This window comes from Glycine soja, chromosome 9 (assembly GCF_004193775.1).
Source record: "Glycine soja cultivar W05 chromosome 9, ASM419377v2, whole genome shotgun sequence".
Lineage (NCBI taxonomy): Eukaryota > Viridiplantae > Streptophyta > Magnoliopsida > Fabales > Fabaceae > Glycine > Glycine soja.
This window is the reverse complement of record NC_041010.1, coordinates 44,497,210-44,522,926: the sequence shown is the minus strand read 5'-3', so window position 1 is coordinate 44,522,926 and position 25,717 is coordinate 44,497,210. Positions and strand designations below refer to the sequence as shown.

Sequence of the window (25,717 nt, the reverse complement as noted above, 5' to 3'; positions counted from 1 at the left end):
AATTATTTTTTCCTTATTACAAAGTTTCTTCATACACTTTAGATTCGACAATAATCGTTACTCGTGTTATTAAAGTTGCTATATAATTTAAAGAGTTTTGCTACAAGCTTAAAAATGAACATTGCTGAGGTGGATCAAGCTTTTTGTTAAACAATTAGCAAACTGTTTATTATACAGCATAAATGGGTCCAGATATTTTAAGAGCTTGGTCCACATGCATGCATCCTCCGAGCCTCCAAAAAAGTTGCAGCCACTTTACGTGCGGGCGAATTAAACATGCATGTACTCTCTTTTTTTGGGTGCTTCACTTTTCCAAGACTAACCAGCATGCATGCTCTATCAATCTTTTCTGGTTTCTTTGATGTTATATTTTTCCTAAACAAAACATTTTTGGCTAATAAACCAAAATGTATATGGTATCAGTTTACATTAATGTAAAATTTCATGTTGAGTTGATATATAAGTAGTTGTTATATATTAGTATTTTACATACGTTAAATTCTTGAAATATTAATATCAATTGAAGGAAAAGGATCATTTGACACTTATAAGTGTCAAACTTGCATACTTACACTGCCTAATATATTTTTTTATATATAAAATTTGAAATTAATCAATCTAACTGTTGAGTTTGAAAGTTCTTATATTGTTAATTAAGTTTATAAAACTTCTAATAAAAAAATTAAAAAATAATTGATACTTCCCAATATTTAAAAGTATAAGTAATTTTCTATTGCTAGATAACATAACATCTAATGTCTAATTTATAATAAATTTATGATATATATTATCAAAACAATGATATTAAATTATTCAAACTATTGGATTACTTAATTTCAAATTCTACCAGAAGACATAATTAATTAAAAGGTGCAAGAGCACAAATTTGACATTTGGTGTCGATTGATGTTTTCCCTTAATTAAACAATCACAAAAATCTGATACCAAAGTAAAATAATACTAACATGTCATGTTTGAGTAAATTTGAGCTCAAATTCCTAAAATAAAGTGCTAGGTTCTAACACTGTGAATAAAAAATGTGTTAAACAAGACGATTTCACTTCAAATGCTCAATTTTTTTTTTTGACAAAAGTTAATCGGCAAATGCTTTAACCAATTACATATATGATATACAAAAAAAAAAGAGAAAAATAAATAATTTTGTTAAATCACATTTCTATTTTGCATTTAAAGTGCACGTTATATATTACACAGTTTATATGTTAACCGGACTAAATCACCACCTTCAACAGTTTACAAAATTATTATTTTTTCTTTATTTCAAATTGTGTTCAAATAACTTTGATATAAAATTTTAAAAAAGGTTGAAATGTTCATTCTTACAGTAGTAAAATGGGGATTATTAAGGTCTAGATTTCTCAACCAAAAATAAAAAACGAGTACTCATTTTCTTTTTAGTGCTTGCAGTCTACGTGAGCACAATTTTCTTGTTCCATACTCGCATGTCGTCTTGCCCGTGTGGTCAAAGTATAATATAGGCCTGCATCACCACGTTTCAGAAAATTTTAAAATGTCGTTGGAATGTTCTTTTTCACTCAATAGAAAAATTGGGATAATTAAGATCCAGATTTCTAAAAAAAAAAGGGTATTCACTTTCTTATTAATGCTTGCAGTCTACGTGAGTCGTGAACACATTTTTCTTGTTCCATACGCGTATGTCTTCTTGCTTTGCGTGGTTTAAAGTATAATATAGGCCTGCACCACTAAATTTCAGAAAATCATATATATAAACCGTGTAGCCCTTTCGGCTGCATAAAATGCATGGCCCCTTATGATAAAAAAAAAATGTTGAATCAATGGCCATGGGGCCATACCAGCTTCCGAAAGCTCACTTGTCATGATTATAACATATTGAATGGCTATTCTGACGAATTGAGAGCTTATCAAATTCTAATTTATTATTTATTTCTCAGTACATATGATTCGCTTCTAATTAACTCGTGGGGGGTGTATATGCGATATTATCAATTATTTTCTTTGAATAAAACTAATGAGAGCTTTTATTTAATAATTATAATCACATCATATATATTTTTTGAGTTGTTATAACGATGTTATGCCAGTTGCAAGATTCTGATCACAATTTCATGATGATTTTAATACGACGCCAATGCGTGCTATACTTTCTAACGTTGAATTTAATGTGTATATATATATATATATATATATATATATATATATATATATATATATATATATATATATATATATAATATATATATATATATATATATATATATATATATATGAAAGTTATTATCGTTGCCTAATTTTTAATTTTTAAATATCGTCTCACACAGGTCATCATTCGTCTAAACCATTTTGATCGGTGTAGGGTGAGTGGATGTTTTAGTGCTAGAACCATAAAAATCATGAGAAAATATTTAAAAGTTTTATATGTGGATATATAAGGGAGAAAGGAATCCATTTGAAGACTTCTTGTTATTTAAAACAAAATAGTTTGCCAGATTTGCCATACACGTATATGTTGCTGCATGTTGTGGCCTCAGAGCTATATATTATCATCAATCCTCCCATATGTGGCCACGGTATGGGTAGTGAGCACTATATCTTAATTTTTTTTCCTATTTTTCTTAGCCGCGTGTGAAGTTAGATCACCTACACAATATCACACAAGTTAGGTGCCATATTTTATATTCAGGATTATAATATTCTACGCAACTTAGCCATTAGTCAGTGAGCTATTATGTTGGAAAAATATTTATAATATGTTCTTGGTTTAGTAAGGAAAATAGAAAAGAAAGAAACAAGAAGGAAAGAAAGAAAAACATTTACAGTATGTTTTTAGTATGTTTTTGGTTTAGTAACGAAAAGAAAGAAATGAGAAGGAAAGAAAGAAAAAGAATGGAAAATAAAATGATTTTATAAAGTTTTCCTCTCTTTCTATCTAGTTGTATAGAAAGCAAAAGAATATATATATATATATATATATATATATATATATATATATATATATATATATATATATATAAATGATCGAACATTACCTGAGGGAATAAGTCTTACCTGAAAACTATATTATTTGATAAAACTCTATTTTATTAAATAACACTTTCACTTAAAAATGCTATATAAATACAATTAGTTGGGAATGCTTTTAGATCATAGTGTCATATATAAAAAAATATCATCTGGTGATATTAATGGTGCGTGTTTGGACACTCATTCAATATGCACATAAAGGAATAAAAATAACCTCAAATTTATTTAATATTGCTTGGAGTAGATGAGTGAGCATAGACACCGAAAAAAAAAAAAACATGCTATGCTTATAGTCTATCCACATTTAAATAAGGGTGGGGTTCATTGGATGGCACTGCATAGTGCTTTGCCCTCTCTATTTCAAGTTGTTTTAACTGATTTTGATTAGGGATTAGACAACTTTTTAGGTCATGAAAAAGATTAATTAATAATATATATATAACGCTGTCACAATTACAAACCACCAGTGACCATAAGCTTTTATGAGTTGTCAAATATTTATAATTGTGAATATGAAAAGAAATTTCAATAGAACATATAAATTAATATATATATATATATATATATATATATATATATATATATTATTTTCATTTCTCTTACATCCTACTCCTTTAAAGGAATAGAAGAGAGAAATCCAAATCCATCCCTGACCCACTCGATACGTTTGTGCCTACTCACTTCCCACAATATAATCCTTGTTACTTTTATATATATATATATATATATATATATATATATATATATATATATATATATATATATATATATATATATATATATATATAAAGAGTTAATTAAAATCACAAGACATATATAGGCACTAGCAAGCATCTATGTGATAAAAACACACACTAGCTAGCTAGCATCTCAAAATGTTTTTTTTCTTTCTAATATTTAGTAAGAAAAAGTTTCATTTTCTTTTTATACTATGACAATGGAATTTAAGTTAACCTAGGACTTCATGCAAGTGATCAAAATTCCCATCACTAGACCCAACTCTAATGCATTGGAAAAAAGTTTCATTCTTATATTTAGCTTTAATTGGGTCTTTAGGTCTTCTAAAAATATTTAAATAGATCATTTTGTGATAAATTAAGTTTTGGTATAGTAACATCATAATTTAAAAACATCATTAAAAATAAAATAATATTTTGTGATATTATTCAATACCATCGGTTGATTCAATTTTCATTTCAATATAAATTCTACCGATTAAAACTGAAAAATGGAAATGTTTAGGATGAAACCAAAGGAATGGAGAATCTAAAAATCATAAAACAAAAAACTAAATAAAAATAATGAATAAATTTTAAATTATTCCTCAAAATTGTATAAGTCAAGCATTTTAATTTATAAGATTTAACAAAATTAGATTAATCTTTAATATTATAAAACTTTATTTACTGTAGTCCTTTTTATACAGATGCATGATAGTGGAAAATAAAATAAAAAAGCAATAAAACGATTTTTTTTTTTTGTAAATTTAATGACTAATGGAGAATTTTTAGAATCTCAAGGACTAAGATGTTTGGCTTTTATACAATCTCAAAAACTAATTTAAGAATTTAATCCAAAAATATTCTTTATCATGTAAATATATAAACCCAAAATCATATAAAAGGAGTGTCACTTGTCACTTGCCAATCACCATATGTGCGTGTTTGTTGTCAATGCAATGCAAATGATTTTTGTCTAAGATACCCTTTTCTTTTGGGTCACTATCTAGTGCTTAATCCTATTTTGATCTGAACGCGAACTTACATGAATTATATATAAAGCTTAATGAAAACTAAAAGGCATAAAGTTCTCACATATAAAAAGTTGTACTTTTAGTTTTTGTGAAAAAAGTTTATATATGGGGACCATTTCTTTTGGAAAACAATTTGTTAAATGTTTGTAAATGAAGGCTTCTTTATGCCATTGGTCGTAAGGATTAAGCTTCGCGTAGAGTGGGACACAATAGAAGCCTCCTCTTTCATGGAATTAGCTTTTAGAATAAAATTTATAATACGAATATTAGGTACAGAAAAGGATGTTTCATTGAAAAAGACTTTATCTAGTTTGACAATAATACGAAATCAGATTATATGTTGTGAATTAACCCCCCCCCCCCCCCCCCCTTGTTAGGTATACTAGCGGAACTGATGAAGGGTATTGCGCTTTAAGAATAATTCGACAATTAAAACATAACTATTAATTCATTCAAAAGGAACTTACATACAAGTAGTAAACTTTTATATATATATATATATATATATATATATATATATATATATATATATATATATATATATATATATATATATAATTCTATTATAATAATTAATTATAATTATAATTTTCTTAAAATACAATATATACTACTGGCATATGCCTTTGAAAGGCAGTTGAGCAAGTACCACTGGAAAAAACATTTTTTACGATGGCGAAGCAAAGACGGTGATAATTTTTTCAAGAACCGTCTTATTATAGAAGACAATGATAATTTCGTAGATACAAGATTTTTTAACGAAGACGATTTTTTTACGAAAATCATCTTAAAAGACTGACATTCTAAGATGGTTTTAAAATGTCTTAGAAGTGAATATATTTTTAATTTTTAAATTACTCTTGTGCTTCACTCTCCCTCTCACTCTCTTGCACTAGGGTTTCAATTTCTCTCCCCCTTCCCAAATCCTCAGCCTCCCAAACTTTGCTTACATCGTTGATGGTCGGCTCGACGGTTTGTTCCCCACCGATTGGCTCTTCTTTAGTGCGAAATTCCTCCTCTTGGAAATTCCTCACATCTTCGTTCAATGCGCTTTGAATCTTCCTTGTTATTCTGAAACCAAGTTGGTGGTGTTGCTTTTCACATGTTTTTGGCGTTTATGAAGGATTGGGACGTGAAGCAGATGGTGACAAGGTTATCGAATGTGGTGTTGGATTGTGTGATGTTGTACATACACGACTCCAAGGACCGCGACATCGTGTCGCAGGTGTGTCGTCGGTTGTACGAGCTTGACTCGCTCACACGTAAGCACTTGACAATCGCATTGTATTACACCACCACATAGGACAGGTTAAGGCGACGGTTCCTGCACCTCGAGTTGCTAAAGCTGAAGGGAAAGCCACAGGTAGCGATGTTCAACCTAATACTGGAGGGTTGGGGAGGTTTCATCACACCTTGGGTTAGATAGATCTCTCAGTACTTCGATTGCTTGAAGTCGCTTCACTTTCGGCATATGATTGTAAGGGATTTAGATCTTCAAGTTCTAGCTCGTTCGCATGGACACATACTTCAAGCACTCAAGCTGGATAAGTGCTCTGGATTCTCCACGGATGGCCTCTGGATTTTTAAGATGAATAAGTGTTTACCTATTGGAAAGTGTACCAATTTGCACAAGTAGTATTTAAAACGGTAAGTTCGAGTATCGTATCCACAAAGAATTTATTTTATTTAGATGTTGTATATTCAGTGTGTGAACATTTTTAGCTTTGGTAATGAAAATAAAAGATTCATCAATGGTTTGATTTTCTGTAATTAATTATGCTACTTAAACAAACGACGAAATGAACACAAAGCTATAAAACAAAATAAATACGTCGGGGAGTATTCTACCAAACTTCCTCTTGTCGTACTAATAGATTTTTCTTTATTTAACATTACTCTAGTGTTCTTGTACCACTGATTTACTCAAACAATGATTCCTCACATGAACGAGCCTAACTCTATTAGTTTTTGTTCTTGATTCCTCAACAAATTCATTCTAAGGAAGTTGCAGTACGCACACGATACAAAATATACTAGATTACTGCATTATATTCCTAGATAAACAGACCTCTAGTTGCTCTATCAAGTTCTAAGGATTCTAAGCATTTTTCAACACTCAAAACCTAACTAAACATACAAATGGATGATCAAGTCACAAGTACGTAAAATAAACACAAATAGAAGCAGAGAATACTAGAAATAACATTAAATAGATAGTTAGAAGTTTACATTAAGAGTGTTCAGTAGAATAACTCCCCAACAACAGAGTTTCTAGCCTTCCATTAATAAGGATGACTTAATACAAAGAGGAAAATGGTGTTTGAATGAAAGAAAATGGTAAAGGGATGAAGAAAACGTCTTCTCTCTAGCCTAGGTGCCTTCTTCCTTTTGTTTCACGTAGTGTCCTTTTATTTCCCTCTAGCTCAGTGTTTTAAAGGCTCTTGGGCTTCTCAGCATACGAAGGCGCGCTCAGCGAGCATGTCCCGCTGAGCGAGAGTAAGTGGATATGCGCTAAGCGGGTTTGAACGAGCTAAGGGTGAGAAGAGACAATGTCCTCGCTGAGTGGGTTGGCTGTGCGCTAAGCCCGCTGCTCTCTGGCTCAACATCTTCTAGGGTTTTGCATTTGTTTAGCGAGCTGGCTGCCTCACTAAGCGAATGAGTCTCGCTTAGCCAATCTGGCTCGCTAAACGAGTCCTTCAGCATCATTTCAACACCTTATCTTCTTTAGCCTAAAAACCAAGTTAAATTCAACATTAGTCAACAAAAATGGAGTCTCTACTTTATGAATTCATACAAGAACAAAATATTAACAATTCTCAGAAAAGAAACCATAAATTAGAGACACATTACTATTTTTTCATTTATTTTTAATGCAATTAAAGCTCATGAATAACAATTAACAATAAGGACTCATGTATTTCTTTTGGGAGATATTAGAGGTCACACCAAATAAGGGAGAGGGATTGCGATCTAGCGGATGTTAACCTTCATAATTATCATCGCATTTTATCCTTCAAATCAGATTTGTCCAAAATGATAGATTTATTTTAAGAAAATATAAACTTAGAAGTTATCATAATTAGTTGAAATTTTATTGTTAAAATTCTATAGTTAAATGGAATGCTCATATACTGAACTTAGTCTGAACCCGGGGAATACCTAGTACTCGATTGGAAAATCAATAGGTGATCTTTCAAATTGCAATCCTCTAATATATATATATATATACACACACACACGAAACCTGAGAATGCATGATTATTTATCTGCGGAGATATGTGTAATTATTTAAATATTAATTATTAAATTTTCATTCAAATGATTATAATTTCTGACCTTATTTTCTAAAATGAATCCCTGTTATATGACTAGATGATTAATGACACATATAAATTAATAGATAAATTACTAAGTATATTTATAAATATTTTTATCAGAAAAGATAGTTTAGATTGACTTTTTAACAAATAATTCACAGTAGTTGATTTAAAATAACCATTAAATATAGAAATCAGTAGATAAACTACAATATATATATATATATATATATATATATATATATATATATATATATATATATATATATTACTCCAATGAAATGTATAAAATAAAAAGTGATTTAGAATAGAATGTTTAGATAGATTTGTTAAAACATAAATAAATAGATAAGTTTCTATTTTTTTTAAAAGGTATTATATTAATGTACATTATTATTTATTAATTATTCATATGACATATAAAACTTCAAATTATATATATAGTAATTTAGGTATTATTTTCTATATTTAATTTTTATTAAAAATAAACTACCATAAATTATTTTATAAAATATTTTTCTGTCAAATAAATTTTATTAAAATGAAAAACCATATATTTAATTATATAGATATTGTTCTATATAACACTTAGAACTGTTAGCACGATTGCACAGACGTGTTTAAAACCTATATATTGCTATAAGAACTAAGCGATGACCAACTTGCTGAAATTCTTCACCATCTGCCATTTCATTTTCTTCTTCAATGTAAATCCGTTAGCAAAAGATTCCTGCGTGTGATTTCTGATCCACGCTTCCTTCACCCTCATAACTAATTATCACCTGGTGCTTTTGAAACCCACACACAATTCCTCCTCTTTCGCTTTCTTTCGAGTTTCAATTCCAATTACGATAAGATGATGTTTTTCTCCGTAGATTCCAATATAATAACTCATATTAAAAGGGTTTGATTTTCTCCCTTGTTCCTGGCCTCAAGATCGTGATCGAGTTAGAGTGAAAGCCACAGACTGCGACCTTCTCCTGTGCAGTACTAGTAACAATTGTTACACTCACTATTTCGTATGCAACCCTTTCACAAAACAATACGTTGCATTGCCACCATTACGCAAGAGTCATTCAACTGAAGAGGCTCGTACCAATCTGGTTCGAGGTTTCGGGTTGTGCACATTCCCATTGATTGTTTTCGATACGTTTCGACGATTGAAGTAAACATGTTTTCGTCCGAGACAGGTGAATGGGGTGCTTCAATTCTAATGTTACCATCCCTCTTGATCGCGAGGTTCTACTGTCAAAGTGGTGTTCTAACAACATTCTTGCCTACAATGGGGAAGTTTGTTTGGACGTTGAAGAATCACGGTCTTTTTTTGTGTGATCCCTTTGATGACCCAAGCACAGTAATCGTGTTTGGCTTGCAGAATGGGATATATGCCATGTGATATGCAATATAATGGCCGTGTATTTTCAAGTACAGATTCAGAATCTAAGGGTCTGTTTGGTTTTATTTTTATTTTTTGTTTTTATTTTTCGAAAACTGTTTTCATTTTCAAAAAATTTGAATTCTGAAAATGTGTTTCTGTTTGTTTTGATTTCTTATCTTTTTTGTATTTTTAGGTTTGCTTAAAATTTCTATCACGTTTTTTATTTCACCCAAATTCTTATTTTCAACTAAAAACATTGAAAACGAGATTTTATTATTTTTATTTTCTAGTTGTTTTCTGTTTTTATTTTTATTGAAAATATTTTCAAATATTCAACCAAACACATTTTTATCATCATTTTCTATTTTTAGTGAAAATAAAAACAGAAAATAATAAAACCAAACACCACCTAAAGTTTTTGAACTCATGAATTTTGAGGAAGAGACATGGTCGGTGCGTCCTTTTGATGTGAGAGGAGTTAGTATGATCGATATGAAGTTGTTGACTTTTCACCCTCATTGTGATTATATGATGTATTTCTATTAAGATAAAGATGTTTGATTGTTTTCATATGTGATGATAAAAACAAAAAACTGAAGTCTCTGGAAGCAGCAGCAGCGGATGAAGATATATACTTTCCGGGTAGTGTTATATGTCCCTTGTTCTCCTTGGATGGCCAACCCCAGTTCCTACCTTGAATGCAGCCAAGCTCCAAGAGTAATTCTCTGTGTGATTCATATTTATAGGTAATCAAAGTTAACTATTTGATTTGTTTATTTTCATTAGAGCATTAATTGTTTGGAAATCTGGATTGTGCCTTATGTCTGTGTGCACATGTTACATTGCATCTCCAATGTATCTGTTTGCTATTATTTTTAATTATGGTTTTATCTGAATAGTTATGTTCTGAGTTATAGTTATTATTAATTCACTTTCTCTTTTGTCTGTTTTTCATCCCATTTTTCTTCCTATTTCTCTCTTTATTTATGATTCTATTCTTATCAAATTCATCACTTTTCTTTTTGTTTATTTTTTCTCTCTATCTTAATTCCACCCTTACACCCCAAAACTTTATTTATTTTTTCTCCAAGGAGTGTTGGATTCAGTTGTTATTAAGAACAAAGATATGCAGAAAAATGTGATAGTTAAAATAGTCTTTTAAAATCTGAATTTAATACATCCAAAATCAATAACTTGTACGTATGCATGCTCTTACTCTACTAAAGATTTCCCACAAAAGTAAATGTCTAAATCAATCTCCCAAGGCACTTTTCAGTTTATTATGGATAAGGTCCATCAACGTACGCCTCAATAATTGGAAGGCTAGAGATAATGCTGGTTCTGATGTTGTGGCTTGGAAAGGAACCACTGATGGGTCGTTTTCAGTTAAGTTCGCTTATGAAATTTGAGTAATCATCATCTGATTCCTGAGGTGAGATTATTTAAATTGGTGCACCAATGGCCTAGACCTTAGAGAATAAGAAGCTTTCTTCGGAAGCTTTGTCATGGAAGTATGCTGACTAATCATGATGAATCTCTTCTTCATTGTGTTAGACGTAGAAGGATGGGCATTAGTTAGAGTGATTGTTGTTATGCTTGTGATGATCATGATGAATCTCTTCTTCATTGTGTTAGAGATTGCCATACCACTATTTTAATTTGGCAATTTTTCATCCGTTTGGAGAATGGTGGGGAATTCTATATATGCAATAATTGGAAGCAATGGTTAGAGGGTAATCTCTCAGCTAATCACATTGTCCACGGGGTCAGGTGGAATGTTTTGTTTGGTATGCTCTTGGACGACATTTGGTTCAGGAGCTTGCAATTTGGCTCAGGCTTATAAGGACAGTAGCTCGATGTTGAAGCCTCTTTCTCCCCTTAATTAATTCGACAAGTGCTAACCATGATGATATTTGCTGAAAATCTCCCGAGGCGGGTCAGGTTGCTCTTAATTGTGATGCTGCTGTCATCCAGTTAGGGAACCAATCTACTTGTGGTAGAGTAATTCGTGATCATAATGTGGCCTTTCTGTGTAGTTTTCATGCCAAAATTGGCTCGTGTTCAGTCATTTATGCAGAGCTTTGGCCATTCTCTTGGGCATCAAACTGGCTTGGTCTCGTGGGTTTAAGATTCGTGTTGATTCAGTCTCGCTGAGTGCTATCAAATTATTCGAAGGAAGCAGTAGTAATCTCCACTTGTGCTTTAATCTGGTTAGAGATATTTATACAGAGCATGCTAATACATGCACGGAACATTTCATGGAACCACATCTTTAGAGAAGCCAATCAAGTGGCCCGCGGATTAACAAAATATGCTCTGCATATCATGTTTTTGAATTTCCTCCTAGTATTATTCTTCATGCCCTAAGAGCTGATTCAGATCATATTTTTTTCCTCCTAGGCCTCTTTTTGATACTCTGTAGTTTGCCTAAAGAAATTGCAGCAATAATAATAATAACTATTACTATGACCCTCCAACTTATCTGGTTCATCTCGGCTTTTTCAGTTTTGCACCCCGACATCCAGTTTCAACTCCAACGACGACACGGATTGCAGACTTAATGAGTTTCATGCTTTCGGGATGGTCTTCCTGTGATGGGAGATCAAAATCGCATACAATACGAGAGAAAATACCAGAGGAAGAAAGAGATGAATCGAGAACGTTGGCCAGATAGACGGGATGAACAGGAGAGAAAAAGCAATTCTGTTTTTATGATATATATATATATATATATATATATATATATATATATATATATATATATATATATATATATATATTAATGATTTGTAAATGTTTAGTTAGATGTGCCTAAATTTGACGTGTTAGATAGGTGCCCATCTAAGAATTACTCGTTGGGAAGATAAGCCAGAGTATTTGACAATTTGGAAGGAATATAAAGGATTCTTCAACAAAATAATTTTGTTATGTATTTTTTGTTAAGGCATAAATATATACAAGAGAATTACAGTAAAATCTCTTAAGATTGAACTATATAGATTGATTCTCCAAATAAAACTCTTAAGATTACGTTTAGACTAAATAAATACAGGATAATAATTACACATAATTGCACACATTACATATCTCAACTTGCATAGTAAAGAGGTGAAACCAAGAGCCTTAGTAAAAATGTTAGCTAATTGTGCATGTGTAGGAACATAAGTAGGTGCAATATTGCCAGTAGATACTCGTCGCTAATGAAGTGGCAATCCACTTCGATGTGCTTGGTGTGCTCATGAAAAACCGGGTTTTTGACAATATGAAGCGCTGCTTGACTGTCACAATGAAGTCGCGTAGGATGAGAATGAGATATACCAAGACTATGGAGAAGACGTCTTAACCATTTCAATTCTCCTGTTACAGCTGTCATGGATCGATACTCGGCCTCAGCAGAGGAGCGAGATACTGTTTGTTGTTTCTTAGTTTTCCATGAAATTGGAGAAGATTCAAGTAGAACAAACCATCTGGTAAGGGACCTACGAGTTAAAGGACATCCAGCGCAATCAAAGTCACACCAACCAGATAGTTGCAGGTCACAATCCTTACGCAACAAAACACCCTGTCTTGGATTCCATTTCAGGTATCGAACAACACAGAGAGCAGCCTCCTAATAGGCCTCTTTAGGCACCTGCATAAATTGAGACAACACATGCACACAGTATGAAAGCTCGAGTCTGGTAAAACATAGGTAAATGAGACGATTTACTAACCGCTTATACTAATCAGGATGAGGAAAAGACAAGTTTACTGCAAGTGCCAAACGATGATTCTGTTCAATTGGCACATTTGATGGCTTAGCTCCCAGAAGTCCAACTTTGGCTATAATGTCCAAAGCATATTTGCTTTAACAAAGAAAGATACCTGCGGAAGATCACGCCACTTCAACACCCAAGAAATATTTGAGGATCCCTAAGTCTTTCATGTGAAAGCAATTGTGCAAATAGGCTTCAAATTCGATGATAGCTTCATGATTATCACCCAAAATGATTAGGTCATCAACATACACCAACATTACAATATGTACCCCCGATCTTTGCAAGAAGAAAAAAGAATAATAGAAAAGAGATTATTGAAATTCGTAGTGTTTTAGTGCAGTAGAAAACTTGGCAAACCAACAACGAGGCGCCTGTTTGAGTCCATATAAGGACTTATTAAGTTTACACACCATGCCATATTGTTGAGGAAGAAAGCCAGGAGGCGGCTTCATGTACACAACCTCCTCAAGGTCCCCGTGTAAAAATACATTGTGCACATCCATTTGATGTAATTCCTAAGCTCGTGCGGATGCTATGGCTAACATTGTGCGTACCATTACCATTTTTACAACGGGTGCAAAAGTCTCTATGTAATCAATCCCTTCCTTTTGATGATTGCCAAGAATTACTAACCGTGTTGTGAATCGTTCTACACTTCCATCATATTTATGCTTTATTTTGTACACCCACTTGCAGCCAAGTGCTTTCTTTCCTGGAGGCAATTGTGTGACTGTCCAAGTTTCATTCGTCTCAAGTGCATGTATCTCACTTTTCATTGCATCTCTCCACCGAATGTCTTTCATCGCGTTAGTATAAGTGACAGGCTCCTTTTCTTGTGAAATGGATGTTAGAAAAGCACAATGTGCAAGAGAAAAATAGTCATAATTCACATAATCAGTTATGAGATAAGGTGCACTTAAGTCTACCTTTGGAGAGGGTGAACAATTGGATGGGCTCAATCTTTTGGTGGTATTTGTCACATAATCTTGTAATCGAGTAGAAGGTTGTTTGGTTCTATGTCCTCTACCCAATAATGGGTCGGTTGGTGATATAGATGGAAGCACTGTATCTTGTGTGTCCATATTTTGTAGAGTAACATCTTGTTCATCGAACCCTGCATCTGGTTCACCCCCTCTATCATCCATTATCATAACACCACTTTTTTCAGTACCTCTTGTGTGATTCGTTTCTTCTACACCATCAGTCACATCAAATCATCTACAATTTCTTCACAACTCCAATTTTTAGGAGAAACATCTTTTCTAGTAGTAACATCAATAGAAAAAAGATACTTGGTCTCAACGAATTCAACATCTTGAGACACAAAAATCTCTTTTGCTTCTAAGTCAAATAACTTCCGCCCTTTTTTGCCATATGGGTAGCCAATAAACACACACTTCTTACTCTTACTTGCAAATTTATCACCATTCCTTCTTTGATTATGTGCGTAACATAAGGAGCCAAATATTCTCAAATGTTCATATGCAGGTTGTTGCCCATGTAGCATCTCATATGGAGTTTTTCCATTCAAAACAGTGCTGAAATCGCAGTGCTTGAGCCACATTCAAAATATTTCTATGTTTTCATTCCATTCTCCCATTTTGTTAAGGTGTTTCGGTGCAAGATGTCTAAAAAATTATTCCACGATCAAGAAAATATCTTTTCATGCATGTGAATTTTGTCTTATTATCACTTTTGAATATTTTGACTTGTTTATGAAACTGCCTCTCAAGCAAAGCAAAAAAATTGTGAAGCATTGTCGATACTTCTCGTTTATCAGCTAATAGGTATACCCATACAGCACGTGAATAATCATCAACTATTGTTAGAAAATAAAAAGAACCATAAGTAGAAGGAGTTCTATATGGTCCTCATAAATCACAATGAATTAATTCAAATGCACTACTGGTTTTATGTTCACTCAAAGGAAACTTTTCTCTAGTCTGTTTAGCTCTAAAACAAACTTCACATGTTTTATTCACTACATTGTTATCTTTGTGTTTTCTAACCTCAGGAATCAACTGGGTGATCTTCAAGGAAGGATGTCCCAACCGTTTGTGCCACAAGTCCATGCAATGCAAACCACCAATTTTGTAAGCTCTCATATTTCAAACTCCTCTGAAAAAATAGAGCTCATCCCTTTGTTCACCTGCTCCAATCAGCATCCTCAAAATACGATCCTGCACAACACATAACTTATCAATGAATTGAACAACTCATTTCAATTCATCCATCATCTGTGAAACAGATATCAAATTGCAATTCAATTTAGACACATAGAGAACATTAGTAAGTTTCAAGTCTCCATCTAGCACCACGTTTCCTTCTTTAATTGTTGTTGTATGTTGTCCATTAGAAAGTCCAATTGGACAACTTTGAATATCTCCTAGTTCATCCATATGATTCAGGTTTCCAGTCATGCGGTTGGAAGCCCTTATGTCAATTATCCATGTATTGGTATCACACTCACTTGTCATCTTATTATTAGAGTTTGTTTTCTGAGCATTTAGTAATTCTACCAGCGTCTGCTATTGCCCTGTAGTAAGCCCAGTCAAACCTGAACTGTCTCCTTCTGAGATCTTGGTGTCTACACTTGTTCCACCACTGTGCACAATATTTGCACTCACTGTTCCTCCTTTTCCTCGTCTAGATCTCAGGTTGTTGTTGGAATTCAATTAATATGGTGATGAAGTCTTCTTCACCATCTTATGTTCTTCTTACTTATGAGACTCATTCTTTGGTGCCTTCTCTTCATGATAACTCATTGCCACTAAATTTCAAACAAAACTTGTTGACTCTGGTAACATAAAGGATTCTATGACAGAATATAATTATATTCTGTATTTCATGCTTTGCTAAGACATAAATATATACAAGAGAGTTACAGCAAAATCTCCTAAGATTGAATTATATAGATTGATACTTCAAATAAACTCCTAAGATTATGTCTAGACTAAACAAATTGATTTACATGATCACACGCTAATAATACGGGATAATAATTGCACATAATTGCACATTGATTCTGTTATCTCATCATGATCTCATTAGAATATGAGTTGGTTTAAGAACAAGAATGATATTCTTTGGTTTCGGAAATCTTGAGCCAAATGGATCAAGGATGGAGACCATGAGACGAGATATTTCCATGGTTTGACGTTGGTTAATTAGGAGGAAGAAAGATAAATATGTGATGATCCAAGATGGTAATGAGAGTTGGATTGATGAGCCAAATGCGTTGGAGGAATATTATATTATGGGTGGGGAGGGTGCTTTTCCAAAGCTTGAGAGTGGGAGGTTTGGGATTTGGGAAAAAGCATTAATGTGTTACTAGGGAGGAGATTTTCCAAACGTTGAAGTGTATGAGAAGATTAAATTAAAGATATCACGCTATTTTTTTCAGAACCAATAATGGAGGGTGATTGGCAAAGAATTTCGTCTTATGCCTATACTATTCGTCAGACTATCACAACTCAGGCTTTTGCGCATGCTTGTCATAACCAAAATACTCCTCCGATCCTCATCAAGAATATCTCATCAGCAATGAGTAGTGAGGCTCACGATCATCGTCCTGGAGAGTGGGGAGTAGTAAAGCTCCAAACTGTCATCATCCATCACCTCATAATGTTTCAAGCATGTTGTTCAGTTGCATTGCAATTTGAAGAATAAAATGACCTGACTTTCAGTGTTTGGCCCCATGCATCAATCATATTACAACAAAAATTACTATAATAAGCAAACAACCAGAAACCAAAAAAGATGAAATAACAAAGGGTCACAGGCAAGTGATAAAATGAGATTGCAGTAGTGAACCATGCATATCTGCATTGGTGTGATATCCTGAACACAACTAACTCCAAGGAAAGTTTTCATTTGCGCCGAACCGTGATAGGACTTCTGACTAAGTGCTTTCCATTTGTCCATAGCAATTCCCCAAAACTATAATTTCCTCGCTTAGTTACACTTGTAGCCTGTACAATAACCCTGAATGTCCTCTTTTCACCTATTTTCTTGAAACTCAAGGAACTGGGTACAACAACGATGTTATATCCACGTAATTGGGCTTTTGCAAAATATGTACTTGCTGGCCCAACATTGGTGACTGTGCGAGTAACAGTTATGGCATTTAACCCAAGATTTGGCAATGTGATTGAAGGGTAGTTCAAGTCTGTTATGCTGTGAGATCCTGAACAAGTGAATGTGCTGTTGAAATTGAGTGCCGAAATGAGTTGTTGGTCGTATCCGGAAGCACATAGGAAGTTCAAGTAATCAACAATGCTTAGATCATAAATAAGTCCAGGATCTATTGCAGAGTTAGGTTGTACATGTCCTGAGCCATAAGCAAATGGGTTTGCCAATGTTTTATCAAACGCATCCCCTATCGGTTTGTTGGTGTTATCTCTCGTGCTTGCTGCAAGAACATATATTTTAGGTGAGTTACAAATTGCCAATAAAAAAAGTAGAACATGCATGTGACGAACTGATACTTCAATTTGCTTTGCATATCGGTAGTTGTATCTGATACTAATACTTTTGAATCCTTCACCAATACACATCGGTGAAATATCCAAACTTATGAAGCATTGATAATTTAATTTGTTTCATGTATTCATATATCTAATATCGATACTCTTTGGATACATCAGTGATACTTATCAATGAATTATCCAAACCTTTAAAGTATTTATAAAATCTAATACAATTACATGAAACTTATAATTAGGAGAAAGTTAAAGAAGTATTGTCCCTTAACAAACCAAGAAGGCAACAAGTATGTTTTTAATTTGATTTGCATAATTGCAATTATATATTGATTATGTTTTATAATTTTTTTATGCATTTTTAAATATGTAACTTAGACGTATTATACCCTATACATTTTGATTGCCATATTGGATACCTATCATATTCGACACACGTATCGTATTTGTGCATTGAATGATTTAGATTTGTTGTTTTAAGGAGAAAACACACACGGACATGGAGATAGAGAGACTGAGACTCTTGTGTAATGAAATAGAAATAATTAACAAAAGATATAAATTGATAATAAAGGATTATATATCTATATATTAATCCAGAGAGAGAATAGACCAGTGGTCATGATTGCTGATTTAATAGCTGCGGGACTCCAATCAGGATGAAATGTTTTGATAAGTCCAGCAATGCCAGCAACATGAGGGCAAGACATAGAAGTCCCTTGCAACACGTTGAATTTGAACCCACGACGAGTGTCTGTTAGCAAGTTCGATGCACTTGCAAATAGTGAATATGCAGCAAGTATGTTCACACCAGGGGCGGTAACATCAGGCTAAGACAAAAAACAATAAACAAAACAAATCTCATCACAAAGTGAAGACAATATAATCATAAGGAATATGAGAGTGTTAGGAATACACTTTTTTTATAAGTAGGATGAACACGGGCATGTGGGGGTATGTAGATTTACAATTCACACATGTTATTCAACCAATTAAGTTAGATCATCTAAACAATTATAAAATAATATATGTGAGTTTCATTAAATACGAAGTGAGACCTTCAAAAGTTTGTGACTTTTAATAACTTTCGATCATTTCATATTCTATACATAGATGATGCCAAATATTTCAATTCTAGTGTAGTGTATGTACCTTGAGTATTGATGGCTGAATTGGATTGGGTCCTCTGGATGAGAATGAAGCCATAACTGGAGCTGGCTTTCTTCCAAGCAACGTTCTCGCTGGAGACATCCTTAGTGTCGTATTTGAGTTTATTGGATCATCCCTGCACCAATAAACATATACAACACGTGTGCATATAATGGACCACTTCTTTTGTACGTAGAATGTCATTTGAAAATGTTAGTTAAGGTGACCAAAAAGGATATATAATTTACGTGGCAGTTATGTCAAAACTAGAGGGCGTTGTTTTTTGATGTTGTTGATGATAGTTGACAGTGGACAAAACATGAGGCTCGGCAAGAAGTGTGTCCCCATTTTGCTCTTGATTGCCCAAAATCACTCCCTTGGCGCCTGCAGATAGAGCTTCCTGACCCTCAGCAACTGATTTTATTTTTCCATCTCGAATGCATTGCACTATTTTGCCGCTTACTTTTCTAGGGTCAAGTGTCCCAGCCCTACAAAATTGACTGCAAGAATGCACGTGGAATTAATAAGTAAATGGTCATTCAATAAACAAGGTTAGTTTGAGGAAGTGCATGTGAGATGATTTGTACTTACGCGTCTCGGTTTGACACATTGGCAAATTTAGCATCTGTAGCAAGGATTAAAGAAAACGACTGGTTGGGTGGTATGTTTACGAAAAGACTCGCTCCCTGGAAGTCAAAAAACACAATTATTCCAACAATAATAATAACAGAATAATGTGTAAATTACAATATTGACACTCTTTGAACATTAGTGATTTTACCCTTGTTACCTTATTTACCTATCTTAACTTCATATAAACCTTCTATAATTAATTATATAACGTGGTCCTTTTTCTTTAATACAGATTATCTCTTGATTAATTTGTAATTGTATTGTTATATAACTTGAAAGAAGTATGTGTATAGTAAGACTAAAAAAGATAGGCTAGAGATGCAATATCTTAGAAATAATAGAGTTATTACAAGTTATGCAGATAAAAGATTGACATTAGAAACATTATTTTTGTTTAAGAGATAACCACCAAACATTTAGCTAGTATTAGTGTCATGTCTATCTAGTAATTTAATCAAGTATTCATATAATAGTTATGAGTTACTTAAATTACAATAAATAAAAGGTCAACTCATATAGCATGCATGTCATAAAGTAATATAATTTTCTCTATAAAGAATATTCTCCTCTTTATTTTTACTAATATTAATTTATAAATAATGATTATGGGGTAAGGGTATAATTTGACTTACAATACTGACAAGTAGTAGTAGTAAAAAATTATAAATTAAGAAAAAGAAAAAGAGTACTAATGACACACTTTTCACTAATTGTTGAAATTTATTAAAAAATATAAAAGTAGAAAAGAGAGTTAATAAATGAATTGTGAGATCCATTAATTTGAAAAAGTATGTTGTTAGTATATTTTAGAAGAAGAATACCGTAATTTGCTGATTGTTTCCAAAAGTTAAGGTACTGCTGAAGTCCCTGTCTAGTGTGCTAGCTGCAATTGTGAATAACCACGGAGCCACATTGATAACAGTTCCAGGCGTTGGTCCAAGGTTCCCTGCAGAGGCAACCACAAGAATATTTTTGACAAGTGCGTGGAATGCCCCAATGGAAACCTCATCAGTGAATATTTCTTCAGCCCTAGGACTAGTTCTGCCTCCAACAGAAACCGAAATAACATCAACACCATCATCTATGGCTTGATCAATAGCGGCTAACACATCCGCCCCAAAACAACTTGCTGCATCGGTTAGAGACCAACACGCTTTGTAGGCTGCAACTCGAGCTCTTGGGGATCCACCCTTTGCAGTGCCATTGCCAACGCCAAATACACTCGCTTCTGGGACAAAATTGCCCCCAGCAGTTGATAGAGTATGAGTACCATGCCCTACAAAGTCACGTGCTGTTTGTTGTGAAGCGGGAAGTTGACCGTTAAATGCTTCATAAGCTTTGTTGAAGAACCTTGCTCCAATTAGCTTCCTGGATTATATAACACAATATTGTTGATGATGTTGAAGATTTTGCATGCATAAATTAAACTAAGCGATTTAAAATCAGCAAAAAGTGCATATCATTGTGTATACATACCACACATACATTTGTTGCAATCAAATTGATACTCTTATTATCTATCCTTATTTATCTCAGTTTATTTTTCTTTGAAAAATATAACACGTACGCTCACAATTTTTTATGTTTTAAAATTATTTTACATATATATGTTTTTCATAGTGTTAAGGTACATTTGAGTGAACGAACGTACGTTGTTTCAAGCAACTCTCGTGAAACTTTTGCTTTGAACGTAACTTAATTTTAGAGGGTGTTAAACAGGTATGGACTTAATTTTTAGACATATTTTCTCTCTTTCAATAAATATAACTCTTAGATTATACTTAAACTATATACATATATATAATTTTAAATATTACTATTTAAATTTAAAATTACTTATACTATTATATAATGACTAACGTTACTACAGATATTAAATTATACATTGGATATGAAAAGTGTGAAAGATTTAAAGAAAGGAAGAGGACCTGTTACATGGAACTTTATTTGAACCCCGGAGTTTGTTAATTTGACAGACATTGCCCCCACGCCATTTTGCCGGGACAGGACCTATTCCGTTGTCGGCAAAACTCTTGGATTCGGGCCAAACACCTGTACAAAGGGAGGAGTAGTTAATTAGGAGAGTAATTTAAAGAATTTAGAGATATCTTTGTAGAAAACAAATACGTAGTAATTAATAAAATTAGAAACAGATCTTTCTTTTTTAGATGTTAAGATAAAATATAACTTCTTTACTGTAGACCCTACATCTTTTTTTGTCCGTGCATGTACCCTCATAGTATCTTCTAATATAATCAATAGGAAAAAATCTAATTCGCTATCCCCCATCTTATCTATTAGGGATTCTTAAATCTTATTACATCACAATGATTATTCTACCATACATTACTTGAATTAGTTATTTATCTTCCCAATAATTATTTGGTTAGTATGTTATATAATTAATTAAATAATTTGATATTACAACTTTTTAATCACGTGCATCAAATTCTGCATAAATTGGACATTGTTTGGTATGTTTAACTAAAATTAAACATTTAACTATATTTTAAATAACATATTATCTATTAAAATAAAGTAGCGTTATTAAATATCAATTTGTTTTTTATATAAAATTTTATAAACTTAATTAATCTACTTTATAATAAATTTTAAATGATCACACACAAAAAAAAGAACTTTTAAATCAATGAATGGATTGATTAATTAATTTTTTATTATAAAAAAATATCAAGTGATGTAAGTTCAAAAGTTCGACATCTAATGTTAATTAATCTTGTTCTCTCTCACCCTCTCTTTCTCTATATGTATGTACATATATGTATGAGGAGTATTAATTATTTTACTTTTGATAACTTTATATATAATTATGATTTTTAACAATCAAATTATTTTTTTTAAAAAAAATCAAACTAATTATAACTACATATTATACCTAAATTATCCAATATAAAAAATATCAGAGTATGTAATAATTGATATGACTTACACGATATAACTTAGTGTATATATATATATATATATATATATATATATATAGTAGGTGTCAAAATAACAAAATATAACAATTGATTGCAAAGTGATCCCTGACATTTAGGCTCTTAAATTTATTGGAATTCTCCCTCTTGCAATTTACAAATATGCAACACACACCCCAGGAGATCTTTTTTTTTTTTTTTTGGAACGGCACACCGTGAGATCTCGTGGACAAATAAAATATAATACTTTAATAAATTTCCTCAGCTTTCATGCTTGGATTTTTAGAACTCAACAAAGAATCTTGCCAACTCAAGAAAGCCAGTAGTGCATGTCGAGGAATAGATTAATTAATTTGAAAAACCGGAAAGCACCTAATAGTCCTATAATTAACATGTTACGGCAACATCGACCTTCTATACATCCTCAATAAAATAAGTAAACAAGTATATAACAAACTATAGGATAAATTGATATCTCTGGCTATGATCATTACTATTTATGTGCTCTCAAAATATTTAATAATAGATAACTAATTGATTCTAATCGAGTAAATCCCATTTTAGTTTTTTTGCATTTAAGTATGAGTCACTTTAATCATTGATTTTATGATTTTTGTACTTTAGGTTCCTAATTTTGTAAATCTTATTGGTATAAAAATGAAATTATAAAAAAACTACACTAATTTTACGAAATAGAGTCATGGATTATAAAATAGAGTAAGGTACAGTTATAAAGTTTACCTGTATCAATGTTACCGATGATTGTATTTTCCCCAAATCTTCCCCTTTGCCAAGCTGTGTTCCTGCCATTTCTTTGCAGTCCAAGAAACTCCCATGAACGAGTAGTGTGCAGTTTATGCACTTTGCTCAAGAACACAGATATTACGTTTGGGTTTTCTGCATAGTGGAATCATTGTGTCAACTAACTAACTTGAAACTAGGTTATAATAAGAAAAAATTAGTAAAAATAGACACTAATTGATTTTCTTACTTGCAATATCTGCAGCTTCTTCCTCTTCAAGTTCAGCGGCAAAGCCATTGATGTGTTTATTATATGAATAAATAATTGCTTCTTTGGCCTTTTCATGGCTGTGAATTATTAATATATACAACACAGTTAATCAATTAATCAGTTTCTTCTAAACCAGAACTTAAGCTGAATTTAATGGTTCACCAATTTATATACCTTCCCAAGATTGAACCCAGAAAATCATAATGAGAATGTGTGGCAGTTTCTAGGTCAACAGATGAAGGGGTTGGACCATGAGAATGAGCTCCCAAGTATACAATGTAGCACTATAAACAGAAAATCAAAAAACAACATCATATCATCCAAATTCAAATATTACACCCTATCTTAAAATCATCACCTGATCATTTTCAAAGTAGAAACCTCTTAACAAAATGCAAACGAGAAACCAATTAACAAGAAAAATATATAACCAGGCCTACCTTTTTACTGGCATGGACAGCATTCAGCAACAAAGTGAAAATAAGAAAGGATGAAACAAGAAGGTGAAGGTAAAGAATGGAACGACCCATTCTTTTCTATTGGTCTTTGGAAAGTGCTTAGCATCGCACATGGCCTCTATGCTATTTCCTATCCTTATATAATGAAGGACACATATGTAAAGGCACATTTTATAATAATTAGTTAAAGACTGCGCTCTAGATTGGTTTTATTACTAAAGTGAGAAAAATGAAACAATATTTATCCTTAATTTAAAGTACATAGTAATTTTAATATACTAAATCATTTTAATATCCCATATTAAGTAAAAATAGGCGAGTTGAACAACATAATGTAGTTCTCCTTTAATACTCTATTTGAGTATTGGAGTCTGTATTATTGGAAAAGCTTCCTATTACTCACGATAGAAATGTCTCTAACATTTTATCCTCTTCCTATTCTCTAACAAATGTTGGGTTTTGGACTTTCTTTTTATGTGAAGAAAAACCCAAATGTGTAAGCCCGTTTTATTTCACTTGTCTAGGCAAAGAGAGGTCAAATTAGGTAAAAGACTCAATATTGTGAGTGAAAATGACAACAAACATAGAGAAAGAATAGGAAAAGGCTAACTCACATACTCACCTGGTCATCATCCTAAAATCATGATCACAGAGTCATTTACCGTTAGATCATGCTTAAATTTTGTAAGCAAAGTTTAGCACACGTTATTCTTGATTTTCAACATTTTTTTTTTGTTGAATTCTTGGTTTTCAATAATCGGATCGGTGACTAGATGTTTGGAGGTGAATATAAATTTCTCACAATAGTAGCTCTTTTTTGGATGTATAGTTGATGCTCAGCTGTTTTTGCTAAATGTAAACAAAGTTTTATACACTATTTGAGACTCTTTTGTACCCTTAGTTGATATATAGTAAAACTATTTTTTTGGTCTGAACGACCTTGATTTGAACTATTGAGAGATTTTTCAAAGTTTTATACACTATTTGGAACTCTTTTGTACCCAAATGTGTAAAGTGTAAATCTTGGTGTCTCTTTTGTATTATTTGTGTTGTTCTATTTTGTTTCATATATTTGTTATTGCAAATTGGAAAAATTTGTTTCTGTTACATATTGCTTGCTATTGTGTTTCTACTGTTGTGTTATTATTAATTCTCCATCAACATCTACTGACTTTAAATTGATTTTTTTTTTTTTTGTATTTCCTAATCAACTCCCTTTAAATTAAACTCATTGACAGAGATGTCCGTGATATTTTACTCTCTTCCTAATCCCTATCAAACTCAGTTTAAATAAACTTTTTTTCGTTTGTATCTCATATATTTTAATTTTTAGTGTAACGAAGCTTTTTGACTTTAAGTATTTTTTTTACTGTAAGTTTAATTAATTTTTTTCAATGCACGTTCCTTGCGCGTATTTATTTTATAAATTTTTATCTTATTTTTTTCTTGTAAAAAGCCACTTGTCTGTCGAATAAAAGACCATGGAATTTCAGAATTTTAATTCTTCCTTGAAAGAATTATTCCATCGTCAAGCATCATGGTCAAAGAGAATAATGTTAAATATGTACAGCTTGTGGATGTTAGGTAACAATGAGTCAAGAGGATGACATTATTTTAGGAACCAGCAAATGAGGAAAAAGCGAGATAATGTTAAATAATGGTTTTCTTCCCATTTTTTTATTTATTCTTCTAGAGGTTATCTCTGAATGGATTTAAAATAAATTAAAAGAATGGCCATTGCAAAGTATTATTTTAACAAGACTAAAGGTGTCCTTGAAATCTAAGATCAGGTGGATGAAAGTTCTCTCCAACAAC

At 32.3% G+C, this 25,717-nt stretch overlaps 1 protein-coding gene across 1 annotated transcript; it reads right to left on the bottom strand.

Moving 5' to 3' along the window:
- Nucleotides 1-16,589: 16,589 nt before the first annotated feature.
- On the bottom strand, nucleotides 16,590-24,027 carry LOC114425116 (subtilisin-like protease Glyma18g48580). The gene is made up of 11 exons (XM_028391884.1): nucleotides 23,885-24,027; nucleotides 23,619-23,728; nucleotides 23,424-23,521; nucleotides 23,174-23,329; nucleotides 21,422-21,545; nucleotides 20,315-20,861; nucleotides 19,452-19,546; nucleotides 19,109-19,360; nucleotides 18,864-18,996; nucleotides 18,325-18,541; nucleotides 16,590-17,641 (listed from the first exon to the last, which is right to left on the bottom strand). Exons 1-11 carry the CDS (start codon nucleotides 23,972-23,974, stop codon nucleotides 17,100-17,102), a joined length of 2,364 nt encoding a protein of 787 aa, XP_028247685.1. The 5' UTR covers nucleotides 23,975-24,027; the 3' UTR covers nucleotides 16,590-17,099.
- Between the last annotated feature and the right edge of the window lie 1,690 nt (nucleotides 24,028-25,717).